The 14,040-nt window shown below is 38.0% G+C and overlaps 1 protein-coding gene across 10 annotated transcripts in view; it reads left to right on the top strand.

Moving 5' to 3' along the window:
- NBEA (neurobeachin) overlaps nucleotides 1-14,040 on the top strand; it is a 732,675-nt gene that overhangs the window by 612,511 nt on the left and 106,124 nt on the right. For all 10 annotated transcript variants that reach the window (XM_070049020.2, XM_070049018.2, XM_051831739.3 and 7 more), the window contains one exon: nucleotides 12,033-12,145. In XM_070049020.2, the coding sequence (XP_069905121.1) occupies nucleotides 12,033-12,145 (113 nt within the window). The remainder of the gene's footprint in view (nucleotides 1-12,032; nucleotides 12,146-14,040) is intronic.

Below are 14,040 nucleotides of genomic sequence, written 5' to 3'. Positions count from 1 at the left end.
GAATTCAAAACTGGGGCCAGCATTGTGGTGCAGCAATTAAGCCACTGCCTGAAATGCTGGCATCCCATATGGGTGCTGGTTCAAGTCCTGATTGCTCCACTTCCGATTCAGCTCCCTACTAATGTGCTTGGAAAGGAGCAGAAAATGACCCAAGTACTTGGGCCCCTGTACCCACATGGAAGACTCAGGTGAGGCTTCTAGCTCCTGACTTCAGCCTGGCCTAGCTAGCTAGCTAGCTAGCTGTCTGTCTGTCTGTCTATCTATCTCTGGCTTTCAAACAAATAAAACAAATCTTTTTTAAAAAAAAGAATTTAGAGGCAAGTGTTGTAGCGTAGTGAGTAAAGCTGCTACTGGCAATGCTGGTATCCCATATAGGTGCTGGTTTGAGTCCCAGCTCTTACACTTCCAAACCAGCTCCCTGCTAATATGCCTGGGGAAGCACCAAACAGTCCAGGTGCTTGGGCCCCTGCACCCACATGGAGAACCCGCTTGAAGCTCCTGGATCCTGGCTTTAGCCTAGGCCAGCCCCAGCCATTGCTGCCCTCTCTCTCTGTAACTCTGCCTTCCAAATAAATAAATCTTTTTTTAAATAAAAGAACTTAAACTATTAGAATTTCCTTCTTATTCATGCAGTGTGTTATTTTCATCTACAAGGATCATTACCTGATTTTTCAGCATAGTGTTCTCTTTATGTTCTTCTGCAGTATTTTTGCTATAATCCTTGTGTGAGGTTTTTCTACTATCTGTTCTTGAGAGATGTATCAAGATTCAAAGTCCACCATTAGATGGGCTTATAATTTTTCTTGGCTATGCTAGTTATTTGAAGCTGCTGGATGTAATCCTGGATGGCAAGGTGATATATTTCACTTCCAGTCAGTTTCCAGTTTAAACAAGCATTGCACTAATATTAAATGGTTCTGCTATGCTAAGATTTTATTCCCTCTACCTGGGAAGGTTGCTTTGTATAAATTTGGGCAGAGATAATATTGTGGTCCCTTCCACCAGTTGCCCCTGGGTTATATAGAGACTGATACGGAGGATTTTTTTTTTTTTTTTTTTTTTTTTTTTTTTTGTGGTTGGAACGGTCTTTGGATTTCTGAGCAAAAGCATAAGAACATAGGGGAAATTTCAATTTGATAACATATGGATGGATTGGCCACTGGTTTTTTAAAAGAATTTTTGGGGTACTTCCTTTACAATAATTATAACTTAACATTAAAACCTGGTTTTATAAGCAATGGAATAAAAAATGAAAAAGAAAATGGGGACTAGGAACTCATAGCCCTGACAGTCTAGTTGGATAAATGAAATAGACATAAATAAGAGAGCATGTTAAGAGAGCTAATGTAATTGCTATAACTAGTAAATATTGCAAGAGCTAAATAAAGGGAAGAATTTTTTTTTTAAGATTTATTTATTTATTTGAAAGGTAGAGTCACAGAGGGGCAGAGGCAGAGAAAGTGAGGTCTTCCATCCACTGGTTCACTCCCCAGATGGTTGCAACGGATGGAGCCCTGCCTATCCAAAGCCAAGAGCCAGGTGCTTCTTCCCGGTCTCCCACGTGGGTACAGTGGCCCAAGGACTGGTACCATCTCCCACTGCGTTCCCAGGCCTTAGCAGAGAGCTGGACCAGAAGTGGAGCAGCCAGGATGGGAACCGGTGCCCATATGGGATGCCGGCACTGCAGGCAGCAGCCTTACCCTTTACACCACAGAAAGAAATTTAAGATAGGTTTGGGGTGAAAAAAGGAGCAGAGTCTTACTGGTGGTGTCTGCCAGTTGGATATGAATGATGTGTTGCATGGACATGAGTATAGTAGTTTGGCTATAGCTGAGAAAAGTAGCGGGTTATATCTGAACTGTAGGTAAAATTCAGATTATGAGGAGGCTTTTAGGAGTTCGTATGGTTTTGGAGTAGATGAGAATGTGGTATGGAGTTTTAGGAAAATCAAAGTGATAATTATGCATGTTATGAATCAAAATTGATTTCACTTAAATTCAGAACTGTGAGGGAGTATAGAAATCTAGATTTTAGGTCAATATGTTTATTTCAGTAAATGGTTACTGAATATTTACTGTGTGCTACACAATGTATTTTGCACTGAGACTACAGAAGCAAGTGTGATTCTTCCTTTGAACACTTTATAGGGAAAAAAAGACATGTACACCAGCAATTCCAGTAAATAAGTATTTTTAAAATGGGAATGAAGCCATTTGAGGTCACAGATCTAGAAGTCATACTTTCAGCTGAGCAATCAGGAAAAGCTTCTTGTAGCTGACATTTAAATTGGAAGCTAAAATATGAGTGTAAGTAAGAATTCAGCAGAAGTAAACAGGGGTATTCCAACATGAAAGAAAATGTGAGGTGAAGAGTTGGATGGCAGTAGTGGTGGCAGGGATGGCAAAGAGAGAAGAAAGTGACACTGTGTGATGTCCCTGTTCCATGAGTATTAAGCCACTGTAATTGTTCCAGTTTAATGTTTCTCAGTGTGGTTCCCTGACCAGCTGCATCAGGATAGCCTATGCATTCCCAGATGCCTCCTCAAACTTAAATCAGAAACTGGTGGTGGGGCCCAGCCACTCACCTTTCAGCAAACCTTCTGAGTGGTTCTGATGCAAAAAGTTTGTGCATCATTGCTGTAGCAATTTAAGAGCTAATTATCAGAACAAAATTTGCATATGAAAAACATTTAAAAAATAGAAGAAAGATACAATTAAGTGCCATTGAGTATAATAAAAGTTTAGAAAGATGAGAGATTAATATGAGTTAGTGTACTCAAGGAAGGCTTCATAGAGGAGATGGCTGTAAGTGAACTCTTTGAGGATTTTGTCAAACATTATTATTCACGCAAAATGAATCCTTGTGAATAGAAAGGCAATTGGAAAATGTTATAAATTAAGTATCCTGTGTTGTTACTCCCCCTAAGAATATTTTTGTTAATTCTTCCCTTGTCATCAACCTGAAGTTTTCAGTAGGAGTGCCAGCTTATACTGTGCACAGCATGGAATACTTGGGTGATGGTTTCATAGAGAAGCTGTACTGATGCTAAGGAATATTTGAGTGTTTGCTAGGGCAGCAATTAAAATTTCCCATTGATCCATTCACTTTTTTATTTTTTATTTGTATATATCTCATAAATACAACATTAGGAACATAGTAATTCTTCCCACCGTACCCACCCTCCCACCTACCTCCCCTTCCTCCTCCTTCTCCTGTTTAGTGCGAGAAAGAAAAAGAAACAGGAAGAATGAAAAACAAAGAAAGAATGGAATAAAAACACTAAGAGAACTGTTCCTCAACAGTCTAGACAAGGGCTGTTCTATTATTGCTTCTTCACCTTTTCTTATTCAAGCACCTTTCACTTTTCTGAAAATCCTAGATTAAAGTTCATTTTGAAGATATTAAATCATACCAATATCACTCTTTAAAAAAAAAGATTTATATATTTATTTGAAAGGCAGAGAATCAGAAAGAGAGAGAGAGGGAGAGAATCTTCCGGCTGTTGGTTCACTCCCCAAATGGCTACAACAGCCAGGTCTGGGCCAAGCCGAAGCCAGGATCCAGGAGCTTCTGCCGGGTCTCCTACGTGGGTGGAAGGGGCCCAAGGACTTGAGGCATCTTCCACTGCTTTCCCAGCACTGGAAGTGGAGCAGCCAGGACTTAAACTGGCGCCCGTTTGGGATGATGGCACTGCAGGCAGCGGCTAAGCCTTCTATGCCACAGTGTCGACCCCACCAGTATCACTCTTATTAAGGGAATCCATTAAATAATTGTATTGTTTCTTAGCACAGTTTTATGGATGCAGTTATTGTTCACCAAATACTTACTTAATTGACTGAAACTTAAGATTTTCATTTCTAGAGGGAGTGTTATTTTGAAAAATTATATTTAATATCCCATGCAATTCAAATGTTTCATGTATAATTTTGTATATAATTCAAAGGTTTTATATCTTACAGCTTTTAAAAACATTCTTTTAGTTATTATTATTATTTATTATTATATTTGTTATTCTTATCAGAAAAAATAGTATTTGTCTTCATTTATGTTTGATATATGTATTTAATTATCAATATCAACATTCTGAAAATAAATAGCAATTTATGTTTATAAATAGTTTACAATGTGCCTACCATTTTGTTTTTATTTATTTTTTTATTAAAGCTTTTATTTCATGAATGCAAATTTCATAGGTACAACTTTAGGAATATAGTGGTTCTTTTCCCTATACCTGCACTCCCACCCTCACTCCCGTCCCACCTCTTAATCCTTCTCCCATCCCATTCTTCATTAAGGTTCATTTTTAGTTTAAATTTATATACAGAAGACTAACTCTATACTAAGTACAGATTTCAGCAGTTTGCACCCACACACACACTGTTTGAGGACAAGTTTTGAAGTTAATTCTCATAGTACAATTCATTAAGGACAGAGGTCCTACATGGGGAGTAAGTGCACAGTGACTTCTGTTGTTAATTTCACAATTAACACTCTTATTTATGATGTCAGTGATCACCTGAGGCTCTTGCCATGAGCTTCCAAGGCTATAGAAGCCTTTTTGTGACCACAAACTCTGTCAGTATTTGGACAAGGCCATAAGCAAAGTGGAGGTTCTCTCCTCCCTTCAGAGAAAAGTACATCCATTTTTGGTGGCCCCTTCTTTCCACTGGGTCTCACTCACAGAGATCCTTCATGTAAGATATTTTTTGCCACAGTGTCTTAGCTTTCCATGCCTGAAATGCTCTCACAGGCCTTTCAGCCAGACCAGGAAGCCTTAAGGGCTGATTCTGAGATCAGAGTGTTACTAACATCAGTTGTCATTCTATGAATCTCTAGCATTATTCTAAATGCTTTAGGTGTATAAGTATTTACTAGTTTATTTATTTTATTTATCTTAAAGTCAGAGGGAGAGGGAAGGAAAGACAGGGAGAGATCTTCTATCATCTAGTTCACTCCTCAAATGGCTGCCACTGTGCGGGGTAGGCCAAGCTGAATCCAGGAACCTGGAACTCCATCCAGGTCTCCATCATGGGTAGTAGGGGCCTACGTACTTGGGTCACCTTCTTCTGCTTTCCCAGACACATTAGCAGGTAGCTGAATGAGAAGTAGAGCAGCCAGAACTTGAAGTGGTGCTCATATGAAAGACCGATATTATAGGCAATGGCTTAACCTGTTGCATGCAATGCTAATCCCTTATTTAATTTTTAAAAAGATTTAATTATATTTATTTGTAAGGCAGAATTACAGGAGAGAGGGAAACATACACACCCAAAGAGAAAGAGACTGAGAGCAAGAGATTTTCCAAATCTCTTGGTGTGCTCCCCAAATAGACACAATGGCCAGGGCTGTCTGAGACTGAAGACAGGGGCCTGGAACTCCATCCAGATCTTCAACATGGGTGGCAAGGGCCTAAGCACTTGGACCATATTCTGTCACTCTCCTACGTCCATTAATAGGGAGATGGATTGAAAGTGGAGCAGCTGAGACGCAAATGGTTCTCATATGAGACACCATCGTTGCAGATGGCAGCTTAACCTGCTGCACCAGGACCCTGGCCCTGACTTGTTTAATTTTCACAATAGCTCCAAAACTTATATTGGACTCGTCTCCCATTTTGTGGATAAGTAAATGAGGAACAGAGAAGTTAAATATCTTGACCAAGTGTCACAGAGCTGGTAAGTGATAAATTCAGGGTTCAAACACAGGTAGTTTGACTCCAGGGTCTTCAGCTACAACACTGTTCTGCTCTAGGATATTCACAGTACCATTCAGTTTCACCCCCTGTCATCATCATCAGTTTATTAACTACTTTTCAAACCTAAACAATTAATGATTTAAAAGAATGTTATTTTTTCTTTTGCATTTCATCAATAGGATCCTCCGAGGTTTGTTTACCATCATGACCTTTGTAGATACTGATATTCTAGCACTGGGCCTGTATCATTCTGTCTAATGGAAACCCTGGTATGTTCTCACTGAGGTTGTAGCCACAGAAGCATTCTGAGACAGAGGTCTGCTTGAGGACATTGATTGGAAAGGGCCCTTAGGACCTTCCTCTATGAGAGAGTAAAGAAAGTGGAACTGAGCAGAAGAAATTAAACTCCAGTACAGTTTCAAGATAGGTCTTACCATTCAGAGTTGTCTTTCCTTGAGGCAAGAGCCCAGGCCTTTGTTACATCTGCTCTGCAGTCATTGGATATAGACTTCTAGGAATGACACATGACCTTGAGTGATGGCGCTTTGTTTTGATGGTAGGGTTTTTGGAGAAGGACTTAGCTGACTACCACAAGCCATCAGCCTCCCAGTATCCACTATACAAAAGATTCTCAAACCAGTAAGTAAGCTTAGTAAAACACAGAATGTTAGACCTCACCTCCAGAAGTTCTGATTGGCATTGGGCTCAAGAATTTTCATTTATAACAAATCCTCACTTGATGTTGATACCACTGGACCAGCAACCACACTTTGAGAATCACTGGGCTATACATATATTCTTTAAAAGACAGATCTAAAGGTAATTATACTAATCTCTTATGCATTGTCTATATCACATATTTTGGCATTTATGATGACAGTGAACCCTTAGTATTTTGTCAATGTGTCATCTTCCTAATGAGATAATTAGATCACTAAGGAAAAAAAATTTTTCTTTGTAAATGCCCATGCAATTAAACTAATTTTATTTATTTTTGTTAGGGTTTGTATGATTTTGTGATCTATTATGTGACTTCACTAGATGAAGGATTTTTTTGAGATTATTTATTTGAAAGCAGAGTTATAGAGAGAAACAGAAAGACAAAGAGAGAGGGAGATAGCTTCCATCCTCTGGTTCACTGCCCAAATGGCTGCAATGGCTGGGGCTGGAGCAGAATGAAGCTATGAGCCTGGAACTCCATCTAGGTTACCCATGTGGGTGGCAGGGAACCAAGTACTTGGGCCATCTTCTGTTGCCTTCCCAGTTACATTAGCACAGAGTTGGACCAGAATGGAGAAGCCAGGATATGAACTGGTGCCCATATGGGATGTCAGAGTTGCAGGTGGTGGCCAAACCCACTATGCTGCAACACCAGCCCCTAGATGAGGGACTGAATTTCCTGAACAAAAAAGAAAAGTTACAAAATTGCAATGCGGTTGAGAAGATGAAGCAATCTTTTCTGACTTCATGTTAGAGAAGATATGATCAGTGTGACTATAAATTTCACTTTTTCTATATTTTGTTGTTTTAATTTTTAAAAATACTTATTTGACGGAGTGACAGAGAGATCTTCCATCTGCTGGTTTACTCTCTGAAATGGCTGCAATGACCAGAGCTGGGCAGAGTCAAAGCCAGGAACCAGGAGCCACATGGGTTCAGGGACCCAAGCACTTGGACTACCTTCTGCTGCTTTTCCCAGGTGCATTAGCAGAGAGCTGGATCAGAATTGGAGCAACCAGGTCTCAAACTCTCACCCATGTGGGGTGCCTGCGCCACACGCAGCAGCTTGACTTGCTACACCACAGTGCTGGCCCCTTATTTCTCTTTTATGCTCTCAGATTTGTTCTTTCTCCCAAATATTATTTTATTGTGAAGTATAAAGTACAGTTTATGGCATATTTCTTGCTCTCTGTTTCTTAAAATCTCTCATACTTGACCAGTTTTAGTTTTCTCATTTCCAGATGCTTTCAAAAGTAAACTCCCTGTAAAGGTTATGGTAGCAAGGTCCTAGTGTTATGCATAGTGGAGACTTATAAAATATTCTTGTGATATATACATATACACACATAATTGCATATAAACACAGATACTTTATATATCTGTTTATTAAATATTCACAAAACATATTGTTTTTAAAAGATATGTATCCAAAAGCCTATAAATGTGTTCATAGTCTTTGTCTCATTCTGTTTATAAAATAAATACAATAGAGAAATTGAGAATGTGGAAAATTATAATTTCAAAATATAAGTCACTCTAATTACAAATATTCCAATGGAAGTTTTGATGATTTTTCTATTTTTTCTTTTTTTTTAAAAGAGTATTTATTTGAAAGTCAGAGTTATTGTATATAGAGAGAAGGAGAGGCAGAGAGAGAGAGAGGTCTTCTATCTGCTAGTTCACTCCCCAAATGGCCACAACAGCCGGAGCTGCACCAATCCGAAGCCAGGAGCCAGGAGCTTTTTCCCAGTCTCCCATGCAGGTGCAGGTGCCAAAGGACTTGGGCCATCTTCTACTGCTTTCCCAGGCCATAGCAGAGAGCTGGATTGGAAGTGGAGCAGTCAGGACTTGAACCGGCGCTCATATGGGATGCCGGCACTGCAGGCAGTGGCTTTACCTGCTACGGCTCAGCTCCGGACCCTATTTTTCATTTTCTATGTGTCGTGGATCATCAAGAACCTGCTACACATGCAGGTTCATATTCGACTTTTTCCATTTCATGAAATATTCTTTAAAGGCATGATTCTTATTCTGTTTTATTTCTTAAATTTTTTTTGTTTTCATTTTGTTTGAAATGCAAAGAGAAAGAGAGAGAAAAAGAGAGATCTCCCATCTGCTGGCTTACTCCCCAAATAACTGCAACAGCCGGGACTGGGCCAGGCCAAAGCCAGAAGCCAGAAACTCAATGGAGATCTTACACATGGGTGGCAGGGACCCTAGTACTTGAGTCATCACTGCTGCCTCCAGGGTGCGCGTTAACAGGAAGCAGGAATTGGAAGTAGAGCCAGTGATGGAACTCAGGCCATCTCACAGGGGATGGGGACATCCCAAGCAGGACTGCTATGCCAAGTACCTACCCCATTAATGCATGATTTGTTAAAGCCTCATTAGAAAACCGTGAGGGAATTATGCCAACATAGAACTATGACATAATTTATTTAATATTTTTGAAACACTTGGGATTTTTTTCAAATAACATGTTTTGGGATATTATGTGAAAGCATTTTAATGATGATGAGAATGAGTCTAAAACTGTGGATTCAGCCTCTAATTCCCAGAGTTGACTAAATTTCTATTCATTGTGTTCTGAAAGATTCCACCTATGCTTCATTTTACACCTTATTAGATAATACTAGGAAAAAGATGTTAAAATCTGGAACTCTTGCATTTTAAAAAATAGCAAAATGATTGCTAACGTAGCCTTGTGTAAATGATCCAGTTAGACTTGAGATTTTTTTCTAAGGTTTTTGAGTTGTTTTTCATATAATCACCTAATGAATTCCACACAACTTCCCCAACCCCAACCTTTTCTTTTTCCTGTTTAGCATTTTCCACTTTTTTACTCTGTGATGAACAAGCCCTCCCTGGTTAATTATGTATATATTTAGCTACTGCATGTGTTGGGCTTATTATTGTCATCTAATTAGATGTAACTTGAACTGCTTGCTTCTAGAAAAATCATTAAAAATTCTTTCCTAATGACCTAGAGATGACAAAATGTCTGTAAAGTGTGAAGAAGCAGACAAGCACAGGAACATCGCTCTTAAAGAGTGTTAATCCAGATGCTGCAATCATCTAATTAAACAATATTTTGCTGTCATTAACATTTTCACCAAGGAATTGCAGTTATAATTTCTTTGTCAGCTGTCTCTAGATCACGTTACTTTCAAAACTAAAGTGCCATATAAAAACATTAAATTGGATGGTTTAATTAAAAAGGTTTTTTTTTAAATGAAGAAACTCTGAGATCTCATTTACTGTGCTTCACTTTTATTGTTTGAGTAGATGAGTGTCATAGGCTTGCAATATTTAATATTCATCTTCTACGATGAACCCATATATATATATATATGTACACACACACACACACACACAGATGTGTGCATACATACACACACACTCAGAACTTAACCACTGCTGGAAAAAGGAGCCCTACTAGTTAGAGCACAAATGTACTTACTACATTTTAAGTACCCTAAAGAAAAAACAATTGGTAAATAAATATCTAGATGTGCCAGAACACCGAAAAGGTATTTCTTTGGATAATTTAGAAATATTTTTCATATCACATAGGTATTCAGTAAAAAATAATTAAAGGAATAATGCTAATTTGTGGGTAAAACTTATAAATGCAAAATCCCAAAGTACCAGTTATTCATTCTGATTTTTCTATGTGACATTGAACACATTGCACGTTTTTAAAACAAAGCAAAAATATTATATTGGTTGTCCATGTTGCAGGATTCATATGGACATTCTCACTAAAACAAGTTTTAACTGTATTACATTTATTTATAAAGTTTGTTTATTAGAATGGAACTGGTACCATAAGCTCTAGTTACATGTGCACATCCATGATGCTATTATGTCTCATATATCCATCTTTGCCTTTGCATAATCCTTATAGTTTGAAGAAATGCTCTGCAGTTTTCCTTCTTTACTTGGTTTCTCTTTGCTTATCTTTAAAAATGAATCTTGTTTCATTCCATTTCTATCCTATGTATATTCATTCTATCAGCAGATACTTACTGGACAGACAGTATATACCAATATACAGAGATTTTTTATAAAACAATACAACCCAGCCCATGGATTCATGAGTTTACAGACTAGATGAGAGGCAGAAAAGTGAACAATGGCATGTATTAGGCTAAATAGAGGTCAGTACCAGTGCTGTTTCGGGAGAACAAAAGGGAAGACCTCACCCAGCAAATGCAAAGTGGAAGAACCACTCTGCTTCCCAGCAGCTACCAACAGATTGTAGACATACCCCCCATCAAGTTACAAACAATGTGTAATTTAGTTGTAGAATACAAAACTTCATGTAATAAAAAGAAAAAATATCTGACCAATAAATATTTGCTGAATGAATTCATATATTTTAATCAATGTTTGTTTATATTAGTGGATTTAGTTCTTACTCAGATTGGCTTATTTTTCTTTTTCACAATCACATTTTCCAGTAGCTGAAATAATAGATATCCTTTAATGTTGCTTCCTGATCATATACAAGATAATGTCTACATGTGTATGTTACTGTTAGGGTATTTAGGTGGTGTGTGCACCAAGGCATGCCAAATGAAATTTTTATCACGGAGTACCAGTGAAATAGTCATTTTGTGTGAATATGAATGGAAATTTGGAAATATACCCATAATCAGAGCATAAGACATTCTTGCAAAAAAAAAAATTATGTCCAGCAAAAGTTATTTAGACTTTTTTTTTAATAGTGATTCTCTTAATTTCATCTGATCATGTTATTTCAGTGTCAGTTAATGGCTGGGCAGTGCTGTGCTCCCCTAAACTCACCACATTCCCATTGTGCTTCAATATCCTATCTGAAAAATTTATTAATTCTACCAAAAAAAAAAAAAAACCTGACAAACCCAATGTAAGGTATAGCACTTCTTCATTGAAAGGAAGCAACATATTACAAAAAATATCATGAACTTAAAGGAATGGGGAAAATTGTGGTTGATAATCTGACCCTATACTTTTTTGTCCTTCAGAGTACTTCTGTTTACCTGCACATTCTCTACACTGATTCTTGTTATCTGCTTAATATTGTTATTCTGTGTACTGGGAATATACTTTCTAAATAAAGATTCATTATACTAGTAATAAACTGCAAGTGTTCAGAACAGCAGGATGGCCTCCCCTGTGGTCACTTTCAGGGACCTTGGTCAACAAGACTGCCTCTAAGGTCACACTATGATCTTTATCAAGTCACCTGTGGGAAGCTATGGTGGGCTAACCCTCAGAGTGGCACATATCACCCCTGCCTCTGTTCTGTAGATTACAAATGAATCCCAAGGCAAGAGATGCTTGTCAGGGAGACTGAGATGTGGTCTGACCTAGGAAGACGGGAATAAATTATGATCACCAGCAGTGTTCTCTATCACAATCTTATAAATTGTAATTCTAGTTACTCTTTCAATTATTGAGTGAATTCACTTGAAACATTGTTATCCAAGTGGTTCTGATTAAACAAAGATGTAGTTCAATAAACAAAAGAGCTATTTTCTCTCTGAAGTTCAGGAATTATCTATTATAAGAACAAAAACCGTTTAATGAGAAATTACTATACATAAATTTTCATATCTTTTTTTTTTTCTAGGACGGACATATAATGATCTGAACCAATATCCTGTGTTTCCGTGGGTGTTAACAAATTATGAATCAGAAGAATTGGACCTGACTCTTCCAGGAAATTTCAGGGATCTCTCAAAGGTATTATCTCAATATTATGAGTGAGTTTTCTTCATCAGTCTGGAATCTGAAAGCTTTTCTGTCAGTATATAGATCCAACTACTGTTTGTAAGAAAGTAAACTTAACTCTCTTGTTTTGTAGTCAGTGGCTGTGTCACCCATTGGCAGCACAGGACTTAAGCTACAAGATGAGAGATTAGTACTGGCCTGGGTGAAATGAAATGTGTATTTGAGAAAGAATAGAGGTAGAGGCAGCTGGCTCAGGTATTATAGACTTTAAAAAGTCAAGGTAAGAAACCTAAAATTAGTTCAAAATATAATGGAAAATAATTTCTGTGATACATTTTTTAGGTAATAAGGCACATCATCTTAGAAATAAAATGCCCAGACAGTGGGCATTTTCATACTGAAAAGAAAATTAAATTAAGTGTAACAGGGCTCTGTTTAGACACATGAGAAAATATACAACCCAGAAAATGACAAGAATAGAATACACAACTGTATAGAAAATAAAAAATGAGGCCGGCACCGCGGCTCACTAGGCTAATCCTCCGCCTAGCGGCACCGGCACACCAGGTTCTAGTCCCAGTCAGGGCGCCGGATTCTGTCTCGGTTGCCCCTCTTCCAGGCCAGCTCTCTGCTGTGGCCAGGGAGTGCAGTGGAGGATGGCCCAAGTACTTGGGCCCTGCACCCCATGGGAGACCAGGATAAGTACCTGGCTCCTGCCATAAAATCAGCGTGGTGCGCCGGCTGGAGCGCACCGGCTGCAGCAGCCATTGGAGGGTGAACCAACGGCAAAGGAAGACCTTTCTCTTTGTCTCTCTCTCTCACTGTCCACTCTGCCTGTCAAAAAAAAAAAAATTAAAAAAAAAGAAAATAAAAAATGAAATTTTAATTAGTTTACCTTATTTGTCCAGAGGACACCTATTAAGTGGGGTTCTAAACTATTTGAAATACAGTGAAGAATTAGGAGCTAAGCCCAAAAAGCTACTCTTTAGCATATGCTGATGATAGAGCCTGGCCCTGATGTTTATTTACTTTAGCCATGGCAAAACCTGAGTCCATTCACTTTGAATTCACCTCAATTTTCTATCATACTTAGTTGTCTTATTTAGCAGTCCACAGAAGGTTAAAAGGTATGTATGTATTAATATGATTTAGGGAGGGGCAGCTTTCAGGAGTTCATGGAAAAGGGCAATATAACCTCTGAAAATTAGGGAAACATTGCAGCCAATTTAAAATTAATTCCACAGATGTTTTTACACTCAGCATGCCTTCTCCTGCCTTTTTAAAGCTTTCCTTTGAAAGCTAGCCCTACCCACAGTGAAGTTCTGTATTCCACTACTTTCTAGCTGTGTGGCCTAAAACCAGTTTCTCTTAACCCATCTGTAATATGAGAATACTACTACTATCCTACCTTGGACAGTTGTAGAGATCAAGTGTCGTGTGCATTTAAAGAATGTAGTACAGTACTTGGCACAGAGAAACTTCATAAATATTAGCTATTGTCATTATACATGGAATATATCTTAACCTGTTTTTAAAGTCCATATACTAATTTTTCTACATTACCATGTGTTTTTCTCTAGTTATTTGATTTTGTATAAATTCTTTACCAAATCTTAGTAACTAGCTCATTGCTAATTTTAATTATGTTATCATAGATGCTAAAGGGGGTCTAAGAGATCAGTTAGCTGATACCTTACTGAGTCACAGAGCTGGTTCCAAAAAAAATTAGCAACTGAATTCTAATATGCTTGCAGATACAGTAATTTTTCCAGTATAATTCAACTGAACAAAAATCTTTAACCATTTACCATGTGCAAGTCATTTTTCGGGCTCAGGTAAATAGGAGCATTTTAATCCATAGGAACAAATCTAGTTTTATATTACCTGAATAATTAGATCAATCTCCA

This window comes from Oryctolagus cuniculus, chromosome 9 (assembly GCF_051225735.1).
Source record: "Oryctolagus cuniculus isolate XC-2025 breed Fujian yellow rabbit chromosome 9, ASM5122573v1, whole genome shotgun sequence".
Taxonomy (NCBI): domain Eukaryota; kingdom Metazoa; phylum Chordata; class Mammalia; order Lagomorpha; family Leporidae; genus Oryctolagus; species Oryctolagus cuniculus.
This window is presented reverse-complemented; position numbering and strand designations above follow the sequence as displayed.